The 21,750-nt window shown below is 39.7% G+C and overlaps 1 protein-coding gene across 1 annotated transcript in view; it reads left to right on the top strand.

Moving 5' to 3' along the window:
• LOC139747155 (RNA-binding protein 28) overlaps positions 1 to 7,424 on the top strand; it is an 85,931-nt gene extending 78,507 nt beyond the window's left edge. The window contains exon 10 of the mRNA XM_071659106.1: positions 7,028 to 7,424. Within this exon, the coding sequence (XP_071515207.1) occupies positions 7,028 to 7,354 (327 nt within the window). The 3' untranslated portion in view covers positions 7,355 to 7,424. The remainder of the gene's footprint in view (positions 1 to 7,027) is intronic.
• The last annotated feature ends 14,326 nt before the right edge of the window (positions 7,425 to 21,750 follow it).

Genomic DNA, 21,750 nt, shown 5'->3' with positions numbered 1-21,750 from the left:
GGAACATTAGGTTGGAGCCTCTACAAACACTGCACTAGACCAGCCCTCTGCCAGTGACATGTTATGGGTGAGGCACTAAAGGCAAAGAAGCAGCACTGGAATGCACTAGTTATGGAGACTGTTCCCATGGCCACCCCTTTGAGGGAGTTCCTGAAGGGAGCAGGCATCAGAGATGTAGATAGATATTCTTTTGAAAGTGATTATTCTATAATATCATATACACTGAATGCTAAGAAAGATAGTACCTACCTTCCTACGTACCTACAAGATTCAGCCAAAATGGCAGTGCTAGCACGAAGCGCTTACTACATCTTATTGTATGGGGCTGTTTTTCTCAGCTTCCTCCTGCATTATATAACTGTCAATTCTTGGTTCATCTCGGATTGATTTCAACCATATGACAATCTTTTTTTTAATGTTTCTTTTGTTGTAATATGCGTGTTTCTTATTTCTCCTGGCAGTACATTGAATAATCATTCTAGACTCCTCGCTGAGCTATCATGTATTTTTGTCTGGTTTATTTCTAGTATGTTCCATGGAATTGTTGAAGACTTAATTATTTATTTATTCATTATACTTTGTCGCTGTCTCCTGCGTTAGCGAGGTTGCACAAGGAAACAGACAAAAGAATGGCCCAACCTATCCACATACACATGTATATACATACATATCCACACACACACACATGTACATACCTATACATCTCAACGTATACATATATATACATACACAGACATATACGTATATACACATGTACATAATTCATACTTGCTGCCTTTATTAATTCCCGTTGCCACCCCGCCACACTTGAAATGACAACACCCTCCCACCGCATGCGCATGAGGTAGCGCTAGGAAAAGACAACAAAGGCCACAGTCGTTCACACTCAGTCTCTAGCTGTCATGTATAATGCACCGAAACCATAGCTCCCTTTCCACAGCCAGGTCGCACAAAACTTTCCATGTTTTACCCCAGACATTTCACATGCCCTGGTTCACTCCGTTGGTAGCATGTTGACCCCGCTATACCACATCGTTCCAGTTCACTCTATTCCTTGGACGCCTTTAACTCCCCTGCATGTTCAGGCCCCAATCACTCAAAATCTTTTTCACTCCCTCTTTCCACCTCCAATTTGGTCTCCCATTTCTCCTTGTTCCCTCCACCTCTGACACATATATCCTCTTGGTCAATCTTTCCTCACTCATTCTCTTCATGTGACCAAACCATTTCAAAACACCCTCTTCTGCTCTTTCAACCACACTCTTTTTATTACCACACATATCTCTTACCCTTTCATTACTTACTCGATCAAACCACCTCCCACCACATATTGTCCTCAGACAACTCATTTCCAGCACATCCACCCTCCTCCACATAACTCTTTCTATAGTCCACGCCTCGCAACCATATAACATTGTTGGAACCTCTATTCCTTCAAACATACCCATTTTTGCATTCCGAGATAATGCTCTCACCTTCCACACATTTTTCACCGCTCCGAGAACTTTCGCTACCTCCCCCACCCTGTGACTTACTTCCTCTTCCATGGTTCCATCCACTGCCAAATCCACACCCAGATATCTAAAACACTTCACTTCCTCCAGTTTTTCTCCATGCAAACTTACCTCCCAGTTGATTTGTCCCTCAACCCTATTGTACCTAATAACCTTGCTCTTATTCACATTTACTCTCAGCTTTCTTTTTTCACACACTTTTCACGACTCAGTCACCAGCTTCTGCAGTTTCTCACCTGAATCATCCACCAGCACTGTATCATCTGCGAACAACAACTGACTCACTTCCCAAGCTCTCTCATCCACAACAGACTACATACTTACCCCTCTCTCCAAAACTCTTGCATTCACTTCCCTAACAACCCTATCCATAAACAAATTGAACAACTATGGAGACATCACACACCCCTGCCACAAACCAACATTCACGGAGAACCAATCACTTTCCTCTCCTCCTACTCGTACACATGCCTTACATCCTCGATAAAAAACACCCTATATTCTTAATACCTTCCACAGAGCATCTCTATGAACTCTATCATATGCCTTCTCCAGATCCATAAATGCTACATACAAATCCATTTGCTTTTCTAAGTATTTCTCACATACATTCTTCAAAGCAAACACGGGAGCAGGGGGCTAGAAGCCCTCCCCTCCTTGTATTGTAACTTTCTGAAAGGGGAAACAGAAGAAGGAGTCACGCAGGGAGTGCTCATCCTCCTCGAAGGTTCTGATTGGGGTGTCTAAATGTGTGTGGATGTAACCAAGATGAGAAAAAAGGAGAGATAGGTAGTATGTTTGAGGAAGTCAGGGGTTGGTGAGAGGACAAGAGCACGGGAGGAGTAGCACTACTCCTGAAACAGGAGTGATGGGAGTATATGATAGAGTGTAAGAATGTAAACTCTAGATTGATATGGGTAAAACTGAAAGTGGATGGAGAGAGAATATGTGATTATTGGTGCATATGCACCTGGTCCTGAGAAGAAAGATCATGAGAGGTAAGTGTTTTGGGAGCAGCTGAGTGAGTGTGTTAGTAGTTTTGATGCACGAGACTGGGTTATAGTAATGGGTGATTTGAATGCAAAGGTGAGTAATGTGGCAGTTGAGGGAATAATTGGTGTACATGGGGTGTTCAGTGTTGTAAATGGAAATGGTGAAGAGCCTGTAGATTTGTGTGCTGAAAAAGGACTGGTGATTTGGAATACCTGGTTTAAAAAGAGAGATATACATAAGTATATGTATGTAAGTAGGAGAGATGGCCAGAGAGCGTTATTGGATTATATGTTAATTAATAGGTGCGCAAAAGAGAGACTTTTGGATGTTAATGTGCTGAGAGGTGTAACTGGAGGGATATCTGATCATTATCTTGTGGAGGCGAAGGTGAAGATTTGTAGAGGTTTTCAGAAAAGAAGAGAGAATGTTGGGGTGAAGAGAGTGGTGAGAGTAAGTGAGCTTGGGAAGGTGACTCGTGTGAGGAAGTACCAGGAGAGACTGAGTGCAGAATGGAAAAAGGTGAGCAAAAGAGGTAAGGGGAGTGGGGGAGGAATGGGATGAATTTAGGGAAGTAGTGATGGCTTGCGCAAAAGATGCTTGTGGCATGAGAAGCATGGGAGGTTGGTTGATTAGAAAGGGTAGTGAGTGGTGGGATGAAGAAGTAAGATTATTTGTGAAAGAGAAGAGAGAGGCATTTGGATAATTTTTGTAGGGAAATAGTGTAAATGACTGGGAGATATATAAAAGAAAGAGGCAGGAGGTCAAGAGAAAGGTGCAAGAGGTGAAAAAGAGGGCAAATGAGAGTTGGGGTGAGAGAGTATCATTAAATTTTAGGGAGAATGAAAAGATGTTTTGGAAGGAGGTAAATAAATTGCGTAAGACGAGAACAAATGGGAACATCGGTGAAGGGGGCTAATGGGAGGTGATAACAAGTAGTGGTGATGTGAGGAGATGGATTGAGTATTTTGAAGGTTTGTTGAATGTGTTAGACGATTGATTGGCAGATATAGGGTGTTTTGGTCGGGGTGATGTGCGAAATGAGAGGGTTAGGGTGAATGATTTGGTAAACAGAGAAGAGGTAGTGAAAGCTGGCAAGGAAGCAGGTTTGGATGGTATTGCTGTAGAATTTATTAAAAAAAGGGGTGGCTGTTGTTGATTGGTTGGTAAGGATATTTAATGTATGTATGACTCATGGTGAGGTGCCTGAGGATTGGTGAAGTGCATGCATAATACCATTGTATAAAGGCAAAGGGGTTAAAGGTGAGTGCTCAAATTACAGACGTATAAGTTTGTTGAGTATTCCTTGTAAATTATATGGGAGGGTATTGATTGAGAGGGTGAAGGCATGTACAGAGCATCAGATTGGGGAAGAGCAAATGTGGCTTCAGAAGTGGTAGAGGATGTGTGGATCAGGTGTTTGCTTTGAAGAATTAGATCCTTATATGTTCTTAAAGTTTCTCCTAACCAATCACTCTTCCACTGCATTTCAACCCCTAGGGTCACTTTCACTTGAAGAACCGCTTGCTTCAAATGTTGGATCCATATTGTCCTCTAGTTGGTCTACTTTCTCATCAGTAGACTTGTCTTCACCCCCTGTCATGTTTATTGGAGGCTCTGGCACAGATAATTTCTGATTGCAAGATACTGGCTTCCTAACAGATGGTGAATTAGGATGTGTAACTGTATGTTTTGATTTTGATATTATACCATTTGTTTTTGTCAGGTAGAAGTAGCAATCTGAAGCTTGATCTTTGGATTCTCTCCAAACAATTGGAATGGCGAAAGATGTATGGCACGAACCTTTTGCCCATGCTATGTGACACAACAGATATGGGGGGCCCAGCTTTTATCCTGGTCACCCACTTCACAACCAAACTAATGCTCATATCATTTTTTAATGAGGGGTGTGAAAGAACAGTCTTGTGATATAAATGTCAATTCACCACAGATGTAGCAGAAAGAATTTGGACAATTTACAGAGTTTCTCAGCATTATAATGGTGGATTGGGTATCAGCACAACACTTGACTACACAAAAGCACATTCTGTCAACAGAGTGTAAAAGACACTGTTTACACATTGAGTTCTAACCTGCAACTGACAGAATGCTGCTACTCAGTATTGGGCACTGTTTAAATGCCCCAACATTTCCAATCATGTTTCTGCAGACCCCTGGTGACTTATTTATCTAGGTTTGTGCTGTCAGAAAAAAGCTATTGCACTTCACAAACAATGAAAATAGCTGTGTTTAGTAAAGAAAAAATCAAATGCTCTGTAGAGCACTGGTACATATATGCCGTATTATGTAATGACAAGCGAGTATGCTGGAACAAAAGACTATGGTAGATAGAGAAATTCTGAAAACATATTGGATTAACTGTGCCAAAATACATTAGAAAGATTTTTTTTTTTCCATGGGACTAAATCATTGTTAACCAGAGTAATCTTAGCTGGAATGGAGTCTTACATCCCATCATCTTCAAAATCTTTTTCCCTCAGGTTGTGGTTTGATCACTCTTGCTCTGATACCTGTCTCATCAGGGATGGTGTGCACCAGACCATGAAACATTTTCCTGCCCTGAAACTCCCTCTGCTTCCATTTCTGCTTGGAATTATTGCAGAGCTGTTCTTTGCTAAGCCAAGCACACCTTCATAGAAATAAAATGTACTTGACCTTTTCTTCTACTGACAAATCTTGTGATCCTTCTCTAAAAACATCATAAATTTCTATAACGCAGCTTTTCTCCTTTCTTTTGACCTGATCAAATCTCTCGCTAACTTCAACTGATAAAGCCACTCTCTTTTGTACTATTTTCCTCAAACTGAGCTTTTGGATGATTCACTTCCTAATCCTCTGTCTTCCAAGTACACAAGCTTCTGGTGGATAAATCATATGGCTTAGATGGCGTACCTCCTCCAAGTTCTAAGGGAGTGTGCCTCAAGGCTAGCAGCAGCCTTGCTTGTCTATCTTTTCTGTGTGATAACTCAGAATTTTCATTCCATTTGGAAGCATGTTTTGGTGCAACCCATCCCAGAGAAAGGAGATTCTAATCCCTTTGACTGTCGCCCCATTACTCTCACTCCAATATTTCCAAGGTCTTTGAAAATCTCCTAGATTCAAACTTTCTCAAACATTGCAGTCCCTCTTTCTTCTATCTGATCACCAGTATGGATTTTGCAGTGGTAAGTCTTCTGGTGATCTCTTCTATGTGATTCACATCTGATCCTCTCTTCGAGATTTTAGGGAAACTTTAGTTGGTGCCTTCAACATCTCCAAAGCATTTTACAATGTGTAGCATAAGTCTTTGCTCTCTGAATTCCCATCCTTCGGTTTCTTTGCTTCTCTCTGTTCTCTAATTCATGTTTCCTCTCTGACTGTTCCATTTCAGTAGTCACCGTCGAAGAGACTTCCCCCTCCTCATGTCATGTCGATAGTGGTGTTCTTTATGGTTTTGACCTGTTGCCATCTTTCTTTTCCTCTTACAATAAATGACCTCTCTTCTAACCCAGTTCACTCTTATGATGGTGATGATCCCACTTAATTCAAATAACTTACCCTTCCTTCGTCTGCTACTTATTTTCTTTCTCATATTGTTCATATTTCCTCTCAGTTAGTACCTGTGCAGCATTTCAGAGTAGGAAAGCAGTATCCTTGTTAAATTTAATAGCGCTAAAATGCAATTTCTCCTTATATCTCTATCCAAGCGTCATTCATTTCCCTCTTTTCAGTTTCAGAACACCACAATTCAACATGGTAATATCATAAACATGCTGCTTATAACCATATCTTGCAGTCTATCATGGAAACTCCAGATAATCAACATCACAAACTTTGCTTCCCAAAAGGTTGGAGTGTAGTTTAGGTGCTGTAACTATTTTATGAGTGAGCAACTATTTCATATCCTCGGGTTTTATTCACCCAGTGTGGAATATATTCTGCTCACATCTGTGATAACGCATCCTCTTTATTTACTAGAGAGAAATCAAAAGCCTTCCATCTCTTGAATTCTCCTGGCATCTTTTCTCTTCAACCTTCCCTTTCCCTATGACATAATGTTACTACTGTTATTCTGTTATTATTTTGTCCATTTTTTCATGAACTGTCTGCATGTATCTCCTTCTCCAAAATTTGGACTTGTGACATTCATTTGTTTGTTGTTTCCATCAATTTTTGTTCGAAGACTAGCCAGTTAAGGATTGGTTGTAGAGATACCTTCTCCTTCCCTTGAGCAGATAAGCTGTGGAATTCTCTTCCTTCATCTCTCTTCATACATTTCTTCCTTTACTGTAAAAGTCAGGTATACAGACACCTGCAGAGTCCCAATTAATTTCTAATTTCTTTTTCTTGTAAGCTTTTCTCTCATCCGAAATGGCCTTGATTCAGACAAGTTTGCTTTAAAAATGAATTTTTAACTTGAATGAGTGAAATCTGATGACAAAATATTGAGAAATCCACTATCAATAGTACTTCAGTGTAAATGTAAGCTTTGAAGAATTTTGTTCTCCATGTTTGTATTTCAGATACGAGATCGTGATAAGCACGGTGCAGGGAAAGGAAAAATTAGCAGAAAACAGTTCAGAAAAGAACAAAGGGATCGTGCACTTGGAAGAAAAAGAAAGCGGCCTCAAAATGAGGAATTAGGAAGTTCTCCTGCAAAGGCACATAAAGAGGAAGAAATGGGAGGCCAGGGTGAAAAGAAGAGAAGAGGAAATAGAAAGAAAGTAAGCAAGCAAATGATGTCAGAAATGAAAGAAGAAAAGGCATTCACCTCTATGGTGGAGAAATACAAACAGAAAATGGCGTCAGTAAACTCAGCTCCTAGCCATAATAGATGGCATGAAGACTGAAAAATTGGTAATATGTTGACTTCAGAGGGTATGCATTTTCTAAATAAAAATTCTTTGCTTTTGATGGTTATCCAGATGTATTTTTCTCCTTGTGTGAGAGTTTTCGAATGAATGTGTTGTACTATTGGACAGAAATTGTAAAGTTGTGTGATTAGTATTTGTTAATCTGTTCGTAGATTTGTTTCATTTTAGTGGAAAAGTTGATGGTAATGCAGAAAAATTTAAGGTGTTCATGTAAGTATTACAATCACATCTTTTTATTTCTACATATAAATTGAAAGCTACTAATTATCAAACTTTGTCTTACTGCAGAAAAGTTGAGTGCATTTGTGTAGTGCAAAGATTAATTAAGGATACTTATTGTGTTCTGTAACTTAAAATCAGAGCCAATACCTGATATGCTGACCACCCTTGCATAAAACTCTTGATTGAATTGTACAGAGTAAAAGTTGGTTCTTACCATCTGGAGTTCAAAAGGCAGTTTAGCTTTTTTTTTTTTTTAACATGTGCTGAGGGAGAAACTTTTAAAAGCAGATACCATGGAAAAGAGCTGGTTGATTGTATCACAAAAGTTTGTGTGATTTGTTGCTGAATAAGAAATTAAATTTTGATTTTCCAAAAGAAGGAACAGAGAACGAGGCCAGGTGAGGATATTCCCTCAGAGGCCCAGTCCTCTGTTCTTAACGCTACCTTGCTAACGCGGGAAATGGCGAATAGTATGAAAGAAAAAAAAAAGAAAAGAAAAGACCAAATTTAGAATACTGGGTATCACAGGAGCAGATATTCTTGGAATGGAGGAGTGGATGCTGGACTTCTTAGAATATTAAGTAAAGCTCACACTAATGCATTCCTAAAGAATTTTTAAGATTCCCACCAAAGGAGCAAGGAGTATCATTACGCTGTAGCATAGACAGTGTATAAAGGAACGTGGGAGTAAAGAAAAGTTTATGTAATAAAACATTGGTTGGAAATATAAGTAGTTGTTGCAGAAATGGTATCAGTTTTGCTGCTGACATTACAAAAAGATTTCCTGATGTATCCCAAATCAGTTTTAACTGATAAATGAAGGTAAAACTGTAAAACTTTCACCATCAGAAACCCTAGAATTTAAATCACTTTCAGAACCATTTCAACTCAAAACCAAGAAATCAATAAACATGAATATCTTCATTATTGCATGCAACACCATCCACATGAGAAGTAGCTAGTTGCTTAATGGCAATTATATATAGAAAGATTACAGATAGATACAAATTAGATCAGGACAATTTACAGGTATGAACGCTGCTGTAATTGCATTAATAAAACAGCTGCAGTAATGACAAGGATTAGCCGTTTAAGTGCATAATTAGATTCCGGGCTGGTTCCCTTTGGAGTGTCGGTTACTCATAAAAAATGAAATTAGCATTTCAATATTTTTGTACAACTTGCTTGATATAAGATGAGGTCATAGTTTCTGCCTTGGGCACAAAAATTCCCTGATAATTGTTAACAGAAATTTGATAATTTCTGTAACAAAGAAATAAAAAATGAGTAAATTTGTCATGTCATAAAATGTACTTAATAGGCTAATCTACTTTTAGTCATTAAACATCATATGAGCAATAAGAAATTGCATTGTCAATACATATAAAAATTTTTATTTATATTTTATTTTGCTTTGTCGCTGTCTCCCGCGTTTGCGAGGTAGCGCAAGGAAACAGACGAAAGAAATGGCCCAACCCACCCCCATACACAATGTATATACATATATGTCCACACACGCAAATATACATACCTATACATCTCAATGTACACATATATATACACACACAGACACATACATATATACCCATGCACACAATTCACACTGTCTGCCTTTATTCATTCCCACCGCCACCTCGCCACACATGGAATACCATCCCCCTCCCCCCCTCATGTGTGCGAGGTAGCACTAGGAAAAGACAACAAAGGCCCCATTCGTTCACACTCAGTCTCTAGCTGTCATGCAATAATGCCCGAAACCACAGCTCCCTTTCCACATCCAGGCCCCACACAACTTTCCATGGGTTACCCCAGACGCTTCACATGCCCTGATTCAATCCACTGACAGCACGTCAACCCCGGTATACCACGTCGATCCAATTCACTCTATTCCTTGCCCGACTTTCACCCTCCTGCATGTTCAGGCCCTGATCACTCAAAATCTTTTTCACTCCATCTTTCCACCTCCAATTTGGTCTCCCACTTCTCCTCGTTCCCTCCACCTCCGACACATATATCCTCTTGGTCAATCTTTCCTCACTCATTCTCTCCATGTGCCCAAACCATTTCAAAACACCCTCTTCTGCTCTCTCAACCACGCTCTTTTTATTTCCACACATCTCTCTTACCCTTACGTTACTTACTCGATCAAACCACCTCACACCACACATTGTCCTCAAACATCTCATTTCCAGCACATCCACCCTCCTGCGCACAACTCTATCCATAGCCCACGCCTCGCAACCATACAACATTGTTGGAACCACTATTCCTTCAAACATACCCATTTTTGCTTTCCGAGATAATGTTCTCGACTTCCACACATTCTTCAAGGTTCCCAGAATTTTCGCCCCCTCCCCCACCCTATGATTCACTTCCGCTTCCATGGTTCCATCCGCTGCCAGCTCCACTCCCAGATATCTAAAACACTTTACTTCCTCCAGTTTTTCTCCATTCAAACTTACCTCCCAATTGACTTGACCCTCAACCCTACTGTACCTAATAACCTTGCTCTTATTCACATTTACTCTTAACTTTCTTCTTTCACACACTCTACCAAACTCAGTCACCAGCTTCTGCTGGTGAAATGGTGAAAACTAAACAGGTTTTATTGCAGAAAAAACTCCAAATTCCATTTATCTCTTTATGTTACTTGCAGTAATGACATAGGAGAAAAAATATAGCACCTGTAACATCACAGATAGGTATTTTATCCAAATATGATACATTTCCAAACAATATTCTGGTAATTAGGAATATGTATATACACCAGCTACATTAAATAAAAGAATTCTACGTTCTTGTATTTATACATGATTTGCCTATTTATTCTTGCCTAAATTGACTCATTTTCTTAGATATGACTTTGGTGTGATCTTCCTCAAATGAAGGAACCAGCTACATTAAATAAAAAAATTCTACGTTCTTGTATTTATACATGATTTGCCTATTTATTCTTGCCTAAAATGATTCATTTTCTTAGATATGACTTTGGTGTTATATTCCTCAAATGAAGGAACAACACAGGTGGTTTATCTGTACATGATACATAGTCGTATGTTTGTTTTTGCTTACACTGTCCATTTCCTGTTTTTACACACTTCATAGGCAGGATGCTGTACATTGCATGGTTTTGTTATTTTTTGTCATAATGTTTTGGAAAGTGATATTCTACTAAGAGTTGGCACAAAACACCTCTGACCCCTCTTAATTGTATTTTTTTTTTTTTCATATCTGACTTTCTGTCTGATTTTGATTTTTTTTTTTTTTTTTTTTTTTTTTTTATACTTTGTCGCTGTCTCCCGCGTTTGCGAGGTAGCGCAAGGAAACAGACGAAAGAAATGGCCCAACCCCCCCCCATACACATGTATATACATACGTCCACACACGCAAATATACATACCTACACAGCTTTCCATGGTTTACCCCAGACGCTTCACATGCCCTGATTCAATCCACTGACAGCATGTCAACCCCGGTATACCACATCGCTCCAATTCACTCTATTCCTTGCCCTCCTTTCACCCTCCTGCATGTTCAGGCCCCGATCACACAAAATCTTTTTCACTCCATCTTTCCACCTCCAATTTGGTCTCCCTCTTCTCCTCGTTCCCTCCACCTCTGACACATATATCCTCTTGGTCAATCTTTCCTCACTCATTCTCTCCATGTGCCCAAACCACTTCAAAACACCCTCTTCTGCTCTCTCAACCACGCTCTTTTTATTTCCACACATCTCTCTTACCCTTACGTTACTCACTCGATCAAACCACCTCACACCACACATTGTCCTCAAACATCTCATTTCCAGCACATCCATCCTCCTGCGCACAACTCTATCCATAGCCCACGCCTCGCAACCATACAACATTGTTGGAACCACTATTCCTTCAAACATACCCATTTTTGCTTTCCGAGATAATGTTCTCGACTTCCACACATTCTTCAAGGCCCCCAGAATTTTCGCCCCCTCCCCCACCCTATGATCCACTTCCGCTTCCATGGTTCCATCCGCTGCCAGATCCACTCCCAGATATCTAAAACACTTCACTTCCTCCAGTTTTTCTCCATTCAAACTCACCTCCCAATTGACTTGACCCTCAACCCTACTGTACCTAATAACCTTGCTCTTATTCACATTTACTCTTAACTTTCTTCTTCCACACACTTTACCAAACTCAGTCACCAGCTTCTGCAGTTTCTCACATGAATCAGCCACCAGCGCTGTATCATCAGCGAACAACAACTGACTCACTTCCCAAGCTCTCTCATCCCCAACAGACTTCATACTTGCCCCTCTTTCCAAAACTCTTGCATTTACCTCCCTAACAACCCCATCCATAAACAAATTAAACAACCATGGAGACATCACACACCCCTGCCGCAAACCTACATTCACTGAGAACCAATCACTTTCCTCTCTTCCTACACGTACACATGCCTTACATCCTCGATAAAAACTTTTCACTGCTTCTAACAACTTGCCTCCCACACCATATATTCTTAATACCTTCCACAGAGCATCTCTATCAACTCTATCATATGCCTTCTCCAGATCCATAAATGCTACATACAAATCCATTTGCTTTTCTAAGTATTTCTCACATACATTCTTCAAAGCAAACACCTGATCCACACATCCTCTACCACTTCTGAAACCACACTGCTCTTCCCCAATCTGATGCTCTGTACATGCCTTCACCCTCTCAATCAATACCCTCCCATATAATTTACCAGGAATACTCAACAAACTTATACCTCTGTAATTTGAGCACTCACTCTTATCCCCTTTGCCTTTGTACAATGGCACTATGCACGCATTCCGCCAATCCTCAGGCACCTCACCATGAGTCATACATACATTAAATAACCTTACCAACCAATCAACAATACAGTCACCCCCTTTTGATTTATTTAGAATATTTGCATAAAGTGTTTCAGATATCTGGGAGTGGACTTGGCAGAGAATGGAACCATGGAAGTGGAAACGAGTGGGGGCGTGGGCGAAGGTTCTGGGAGTGATGAAAAATGTGTGGAAAGAGAGAGTGTTATCTCAGAGAGCAAAAATGGATATGTTTGAAGGAATGTAGTTCCAACTATAGATAGGGTTGTGTGGATGAGGGTGGATGTGTTGAAAATGGAATATTTTAGGACAATATGTGGTGTGAGGTGGTTTGATCGAGTAAGTAATGAAAGGGTAAGAGAGATGAGAAGGTATTCAAAAGAGTGTGGTTGAGAGAGCAGAAGAGGGTGTGTTAAAGTGGTATGGACAAATGAAGGGAATGAGTAAAGAATGGTTGACAAAAAGGATATATGTGTTAGAAGCGGAGGGAACAAAGAGAAGTGGGAGACCAAATTGGAGGTGGAAGGAAGGAGTGAAAAAGATTTTGAGCAATTGAGGCCTGAACATGCATGAGGGTGAATGGCGTGTACGAAATAGAGTGAAGTAGAATGAAGTGGTATACTGGGGTTGATGTGTTGTCAACCAGGCATGTGAAGTGCCTGGGATGAAACATGGAAAGGTCTGTGGGGCCTGGATGTGGATAGGGAGCAATTGTTTCAGTACATTACACATGACAGTTAGAGAATGAGCATGAGCAGATCTGGCCTTTCTTCATCTGCTTTCTGGGGCTACATCGCTGACAAGAGGACAACAATACTGTTTCCTGTGAGGTTGGGTGGGGTGGCACTGAGAATTGAAGAAGGGGAGCAAGTATGCATATGTATGTGTATATATGTGTATGTATATTTATGTATTATCCCTGGGGATAGGGGAGAAAGAATACTTCCCACGTATTCCCTGCGTGTTGTAGAAGGCGACTAAAAGGGGAGGGAGCAGGTGGCTGGAAATCCTCCCCTCTCTTTTTTTTTAATTTTCCAAAAGAAGGAACAGAGAAGGGGGCCAGGTGAAGATATTCCCTCAAAGGCCCAGTCCTCTGTCCTTAACGCTACCTTGCTGACGCGGGAAATGGCAAATAGTATGAAAGAAAAGAAAGAAAAGATATTTATTTATATATTATAAACATCTGGGGTAAACCATGGAAAGTTCTGTGGGGCCTGGATGTGGAAAGGGAGCTGTGGTTTCGGTGCATTATTACATGGCAGTTAGAGAATGAGTGTGAATGATTGTGGCCTTTGTTGTCTTTTCCTAGCGCTACCTCGTGCACATTAAGGGGAAGGGGTTGTTATTTCATGTGTGGCGGGATGGCGATGGGAATAAATAAAGGCAGACTATGAATTATGTACATGTGTATATATGTATATGTCTGTGTGTGTGTGTATATATATGTATACATTGAGATGTATAGGTATGTATATTTGAGTGTGTGGACGTGTATGTATATGCATGTGTATGTGGGTAGGTTGGGCCATTCTTTCGTCTGTTTCCTTGCGTTACCTCGCTAACGCGGGAGACAGCGACAAAGCAAATAATAAGTAAATGAATATTATACTTAATTGCTATCACAAACATTCTCAAAAGGACCCAGTGGCCAGTTGATGTATGAATTCCTTTGTATTCCCTTTGTATATTGGTCCTGTCAGTTTAGATTTACCAAAACAAATGGCTAGATAGTGTACTCTAGGCACAAGAATGTGGTCTTTTAGTGGAACTGTGTTTCATCAAGTAACAGGAACTGAAGACATAAACTAAATAAGGTATCAATAAAAGTTTTCACCTCAGATACCCTTAGATGATTACTGTCAGGCTTTTAGTTTTTATTCTTGGGAAATTAGACAAAACTGGATCTGTGATATGAGAGAGATGGCAGTACTTTTGTCTTTGTTGAAGTATAAGTTGTATTACCTATTTCTGTAAGCCTGCCATTCCTTTCAGAGTCTGGTTCAACCATTTCTGTTCTGAGGCTATTCAGGAAAAGGACCTGGCATATCAGCGAAAATTCTTTGTACTTGCATGTATCAGCTCAGCCAAAAACTATTACAAATATGTTACCTACAAGGTGAACATTCCTTCATCCAATTAGTGCTACAACTATGCCTTCATCCACTGATAAGTCTTTCAGTTCAATAGGTAAACACATCCTTAACTTTAGTCATATTACCTATATTTGATTTTTCTATTCTGATATTATAACTGTCACTCACATTGGCAAAGATGCTGTTTTTGGTTTTCTTTTTTCATGTAACTCCACCCTAGATGACTCTTTTTCACCTCACCCCTGTGATGCCTCTCTTAAATCATATGCCCCTGCCTGTAATCTCTTTTTGTAAAATCCAAAACCACTTCTCTTTGCACCATATAACATCCATCCTCATTTTTTGAACAAGCTTGCTTCTGAACTTGTGCTTACTCTTATTCATTTGTTCTGCTTTTAATTAAAAATCCACAAGTTTTCCTTCTACTTTACCTGGAAACTTGCACTGGTAATACTTATCACAAGGAAGGGTGATTGTTCTAACCCTTTAAAGAGTTGTCCTGATGCTTTGACTTCAACTATATCCAAAGACTTTGAATCCCTCCTCTTCTCCCATTTCCTTAAAAATCTTGAATCTCAAAGTCTGCTCTTGATCATCTGTATGGTTTCTGGAAGGCAAGGTCTACCAGCGATATCCTCTCCTATCTTGATAATGTTTAATCATTATCATGAAAGTCTGGAGAATTGGAAAAACTTTTTACAGGGTACGGCATTAGAGTCTCATTTTTAAGCCCCCTTCTTTTGGCTTTCTTTCCTTGCTGTGTTTCCTTATATCTTCATTATACTTTGTCGCTGTCTTCCGCGTTAGTGAGGTAGCACAAGGAAACAGACGAAAGAATGGCCCAATCCATCCACATACACATGTATATACATACATATCCACACACGCACATATGCATACCTCTAAATCTCAACGTATGTATACATATGTATACACACACAGACATATACATATATACACATGTACATAATTCATACTGTCTGCCCTTATTCATTCCCGTTGCCACCCCGCCACACATGAAATGATAGCCCCCTCTCCCCGCATGTGCGTGAGGTAGCGCTAGGAAAAGATAACAAAGGCCACTTTCGTTCACACTCAGTCTCTAGCTGTCATGTATAATGCACCGAAACCACAGCTCCCTTTCCACATCCAGGCCCCACAGAACTTTCCATGGTTTACCCCAGACGCTTCACATGCCCTGGTTCAGTCCATTGACAGTACGTCGACCCTGATATACCACATCGTTCCAATTCACTCTATTCCTTGCACGCCTTTCACCCTCCTGCATGTTCAGGTCCCGATCACTCAAAATCTTTTTCACTCCATCTTTCCACCTCCAATTTGGTCTCCCACTTCTCGTTCCCTCCACCTCTGACACATATATCCTCTTTGTCAATCTTTCCTCACTCATTCTCTCCATGTAACCAAACCATTTCCAAACACCCTCTTCTGCTATCTCAACCACACTCTTTTTATTACCACACATCTCTTACCCTTTCATAACTTACTCAGTCAAACCACCTCACACCACATATTGGCCTCAAACATCTCATTTCCAGCACATCCACCCTCCTTTATGGTCAGTCTACCCTTGTAACTGTTGAGGGATCAACCTATTCCTCTTTCTGTAACAGAAGTATTCTTCTCGATTCTGTTCTGTCTCCTTCACTTACTCCATTCAAATCTTTGTGCTCTCTCAGTCCACATATTTTAACATAACTTCCTCTATAAACTCAAATTTGGACAGGACAACACTTGTGGGGTGATGCAATTTGGTTAGGTTTAATGCATCATAAACCCAATTTCTGTTCATTTCTAAAAGTCCATCACAAATTTCTCATCTCTTTTGATGGGTCTGTAATTTCATAACTCAACACAATAATCATATCTTGTATCACTTCAACTTCTAACCCCGGTATCTTGGAAATCTTACCGCAAACAAATATTTCAGTCTGCATTTAAGAAACTTGAGGGTCCTGTTCAGATGCCATAAAGTCTTTCCTTTAGAAAGTTATACAAGGGATTGATCCATCCTTATGTGGAGTACTACCTTGACACCTGGGAGGTTCTTGCTCTATGTACTTACTAGACAGAATCAAGCGTAAAGCCATCCAACTTACCATCTCCCCCAGTCTTGACCTCACAATCTGACCCACTTGTCTTGTGCTGCAGTGTTGATTTACAGTCCCTTTCTTTAGATATTACTTTAATTTCCGCTCCTCAGAACTGCTTACTTGTGTCCCTACCATCAGACAGACCACATAATTCCCAAAAAGCTGCCACATTACACAATACCATGTGACCATTGGCAAGTCAAGGATGAGCTAAAGTGATATTTGTTCCTTGGCCTACACCATGAAGCTTTGGAACTCTTTACCCATTAGCCTTTTACCATGATTTGTCATCTTTTAAAAGACATTATTCCACCCCCATCAAAATTCTCCCTCTTTAACCCTTTTTGTTATCGGACACCACTTGCTTGTAGTTATTCTACAGACCTGTGGTGTTTTATGGCAGTCAGGTGGTCAAACAAAGTTGTTGACATAAAATACCAGATTGATTCAGGTTGGTTTTCTAAGCATAAAATCAACACAGGTATGGACCTGTGGTGTTTTATGGCATCCAGGCGGTCAAATGAAGTTTTTGTCATAAAAAAAGTCACCTTCAGGGATGATTTTCAGTACAGTGTGAAGGACTCAGTCCAAAGAAGTCCATCATTTCCCTGCTTCTGATATCAGTACAACCTTGAAGCTGCAGGAAACCCATAAAAGAGGTTCTGGGTTATAAAAACAATTTTGCCCTTTTAATATTTCTGTTAAGGCCTATCCTCGATTTAGAATTTTGTCCATGACAAACCATAAAAAAAGTACTTACATATTGGTGACTCAACACTGCATTCCTCCATTTCGTTTAATTATGTTTCATCCTTTCTCATTAGCTGCATCTCATCACAACACAACTTCTTTTGGAAACTGAGACTTGGGGTAGATGAAACCTGGTTAAGTGTAATGCCTCTTAAACTTAGTTTCTTCTTGTCTCTCTCTCTGAAACTCTTCATAAACTTTCCCATCTGTTATGACATATCTGAACTCCTACCACTCTACCTAATAAATGTACCCGGTATTACGGTAACATTTGCCCATCTTAATTGTACATCCCCTCTAAGAAATTTGTAGTTCCATTCAGTAGATAAAGTCTCCTTCTGAGCAATGATTACTCAAAGCACTGACCCATCCTTGTATGGAGGGCTGCTCTCATATCTAGAGGAACCTTCTTGCTCTATATTTTTACTAGATAAGAGTCAATTCTTCAGCAGTCTGTGTTGATTTTCTTTCCTTTTATTTCTTTGGTATCTGCTCCCAAGAGCTGGCTGCTTTTATTGCCATTTTCATTCGCTAGACCGTGTAATGCTCAGCAAGCCACTGCATCACATGATTATTACATGGTCATTGGCAACTCAAGGGTGGACTGTGGCATTTTTTTTGACACCTCAAAGCTTTATATAAATAAATACAAAGGAATTTAAACAGCAACAGACCACAGTGTCATCAAGGATGTTTGTGGTAGTGGAAGAAGAAAAAACTTGTGGATTAGTATGACAGAAGTTAGACACAGAGATGTAAATTTTTCACATAGCTAAGGAGGTGAAAGTTGTATAAGTCATGGATTAGAAGTGAAATATTTATGAAGTTTATGCATAAATGTATTCATGGTTCTGCTTTCAACTTTTTTAATTAATTTGTAAATCATTCCATAAGATAACAATCCTGTTGAAGAACAAGTACTTCATCTCTTGAGTTAAAACATTTGCCCACAAGTTTGTATTCATTACAATGAGTGAAGCCAGACTGTGAGATAAAGATTATTAAAGCCATTGATAATTTCGAGTACCAGTATTAAATCAACTCTTAACCTTCTCTCTTCTAACCTAGATGAATTAAGGTTATTTTGTTAGCTCTCATATGATTGTTTCTCTCCTCTTAATCTTCTTATTTTTAAGCCACATAAATTTGTTTTGTTGGCTCACAGGATTTGTTTCTCATCTCTCATCTTCCATACCCTTTTTGGCCCTACTGCTTATGACATAAAGCCATAGTAGATAAAAACAGGATGACTAATGGAGAGAGGAGGGCAACCTGAAAGAAACTTTACACCCCAATAAATTGTCTGGATTTCTCATGGCTGATATGGTATGGGGCACTGAGTGGGTCTAATTTTTCCAGTTGGTGTAGCCCTTGGCTTCACTGTGAGGCATTCCAAATGTCTTGTCAATAAAGACTATTTTCTTTATTAGAACAGATTTGTTGATTTTATTAATTTCTGTACTTATAAATCTTGCAAAAACATTGCTGATATCAGGAAACCATCTGTGCCAAAGCTTAAACAAAGCATCCTAGTGTCAATGTACCTTTTCCTCCTCGAAATGTACTGCATGTACCCTCTGATGAGGCTTCACATACCCCCATGGGATCAATGGAACCCACGTGGGGAACCACTGATGTAGGGTGTCTATGATGGCATGAGAACATGCTCTCATCCTCTCATTTTGACAGCCTGAAGTGTCTTCGGTAATACCACATTTGTGGTGGCAATACTCATGACATAGCTCTTCAGACATTGTGGTGAGATGATGATGAAGTACAGCTCTCCAGTATTAATGGCCCAATAAAGCTCTCATAACCAGTGACTATATAATAACCAGCACTTCCACAAAACTAGTACAGTACCATATTGCCATCAAAAGTACGAGCACAAAATCAAAACTAACACCATGCTGTGTGCAAATTACTTAAAGTATCCGTTACCACCCTCTCTTACATCCAGGGCTGAACAGGATAGCGTATAAAGTATATAACAGGATGATGGGTATATTACAGGCTGGCATGTTAATAATTCTGTTTTTAGGTCCGCTTAATAAGTTTGGCTACATCCCATATAGGTAATATCTTAATCTAGATAAGCTGGCAAAGATGAACATGTTTTTGACATGAAATTTTAACAAATGTATGTGCTAAATAGGCTAATATACCAACATATTTAAGGATAATAAGCTTAGTCCATATATGCATCAGCATTCACTGAAATATGAAAAGCCAAATATGGGTGAAACAAGAGACATATAATTATCTAAGGTATGAAATTTGCAAATTAGTATTCTTTGCAAAAATTTGAAGAATATCATTTCCATGAGAATCTACAAGATTGTTTCAAATTTTCTGTGTATCCTCTATTAATAACAATATTCCTTTCACTAAAATAAGCAAAAGCAGGGACAACAAAACTGCCAGCACTCAAATGGAGACAGCAATACCAAAAGGGTACGTCCTACGAAGGGTCTATACCACCACCAATCCCTTAAAGCTACTAATGGTAACATCTCTCCTTCCATAACAAGCATCACATGATCAGAGACTGAGTTAAATCTGCATGAATACATCCAGTCTATTAATGACAGCAGTTCCCAAGTCTATGAATAATAGGGGCTCTCCAGTCTTACAATAATAGGGGCTACCCAGTCTATCAATGATAGGGGCTCCCCATCTATCAATAACAGCAGTACCCAAGTCTATGAATAACAGGGACTCCCCAGTCTATGAATAATAGGGGTTCCAAAGTTTATAAATAATAGCTCTCCAGTCTTTTATCAATAATAGGGGCTCTCCAGTCTATTATGAATAATATGAGCTCCCTATCTATCAATAACAGCTGTTTCCAAGTCTAAATAATAGGGGCTCTTCAGTCTTACAATAATAGGGGTTACCCAGTCTATCAATAATAGCAGTTCCAAGTCTATGAATAACAGGGTCTCCCCAGTTTATCAATAATAGGGGCCCTCTAGTCTATCAGTAAATCATAGGGTCTCCCCAGTCTATCAATAAGGTCACAGGGTCTCCCCAGTCTATCAATAAGGTTACAGGGTCTCCCCTGTCTATCAATAAGGTCACAGGGTCTCACCAGTCTATCAATAAGGTCATAGTGTCTCCCCTGTCTATCAATAAGGTCACAGGGTCTTACCAGTCTATCAATAAGGTCACAGGGTCTCCCCTGCCTATCAGTAAGGTCACAGTGTCTCCCCTGTCTATCAATAAGGTCACAGGGTCTCCCCTGTCTATCAATAAGGTCACAGTGTCTCCCCTGTCTATCAATAAGGTCACAGGGTCTCCCCTGTCTATCAATAAGGTCACAGGGTCTCGCCAGTCTATCAATAAGGTCACAGTGTCTCCCCTGTCTATCAGTAAGTCACAGTGTCTCACCAGTCTATCAATAAGGTCACAGGGTCTCGCCTGTCTATCAGTAAAGGCACAACCAGTCATGTGACTATCCAGTCCATCATGTTTCCTTAATTCAAAGAGACATTATATATGAATCACATAAACCTTTCTAAAGGGTACCAAAATACCTTGTCAAATTACTATTTCTAATGTCTCACGCGTTTGTAACATGAAAAATGGTCTCCTTGCAGGTGTCTCGAGTCATGTGAGAGCCGTTAAGGTGTGTCATCTTATATTAGCCGCCACACCGACATTTTAACAATCATTCTTAGAAGCTATTACGACATGATGTGTCACGGCAGACATTTGTTGTGACTAGAAAAGCAAAGCCATTTACTCTGCTGAGGTTACCCGTCAGTCACCTGGTCAGTCAGGCGGTGAGTGTGAGTGTAGATCTATATATTTATTTATACTTCAAAGATGAATGGCTGTCACACGCTGAGGTTGAAGATTTTTTCATTGAGTTTTGTTGAAAATATTTTGGCTTGAACCTAGATCAAGATGAATGACGGTGGAATAGATAATGGTAGGAGAATAGGTAGCTCATGCCACTGCTTAACATTGCTAGGAACTACTCATTTTGTTAGTCTCGTTAAGTTAGCTTTTTTTGAAGTTATTTTAACGACTTGAAAAGTGTTATGTTCTCTGGGTATATATAAGCATCCATAATGAATACATTTACTTGGTATATGGAATTTCATCCATACTATCAAATGACCTCGGTGAATATCACTTATAAATGAACTGTTGACGCGGATGATAATTTTACATAGTCAATAAATGATTCTTCATCTAAATTTGAATTGTTCAGGAGACTCAACGGGAACTAGTTTACTCTGCGCTTTTGGCAAGTATGGTTGCATTACAGCTATTTGGAAGCCGAGTAATTAATTACCCAGCTTTAGATCTTCACTATGATTACTCTCTAGTTATTTGTCAGTCGTT

This window comes from Panulirus ornatus, chromosome 67 (genome assembly GCF_036320965.1).
Source record: "Panulirus ornatus isolate Po-2019 chromosome 67, ASM3632096v1, whole genome shotgun sequence".
In the NCBI taxonomy this organism is placed as follows: domain Eukaryota; kingdom Metazoa; phylum Arthropoda; class Malacostraca; order Decapoda; family Palinuridae; genus Panulirus; species Panulirus ornatus.
Note: the sequence above shows the minus strand (reverse complement) of the source record. Positions and strands in the feature narration are given on the sequence as shown.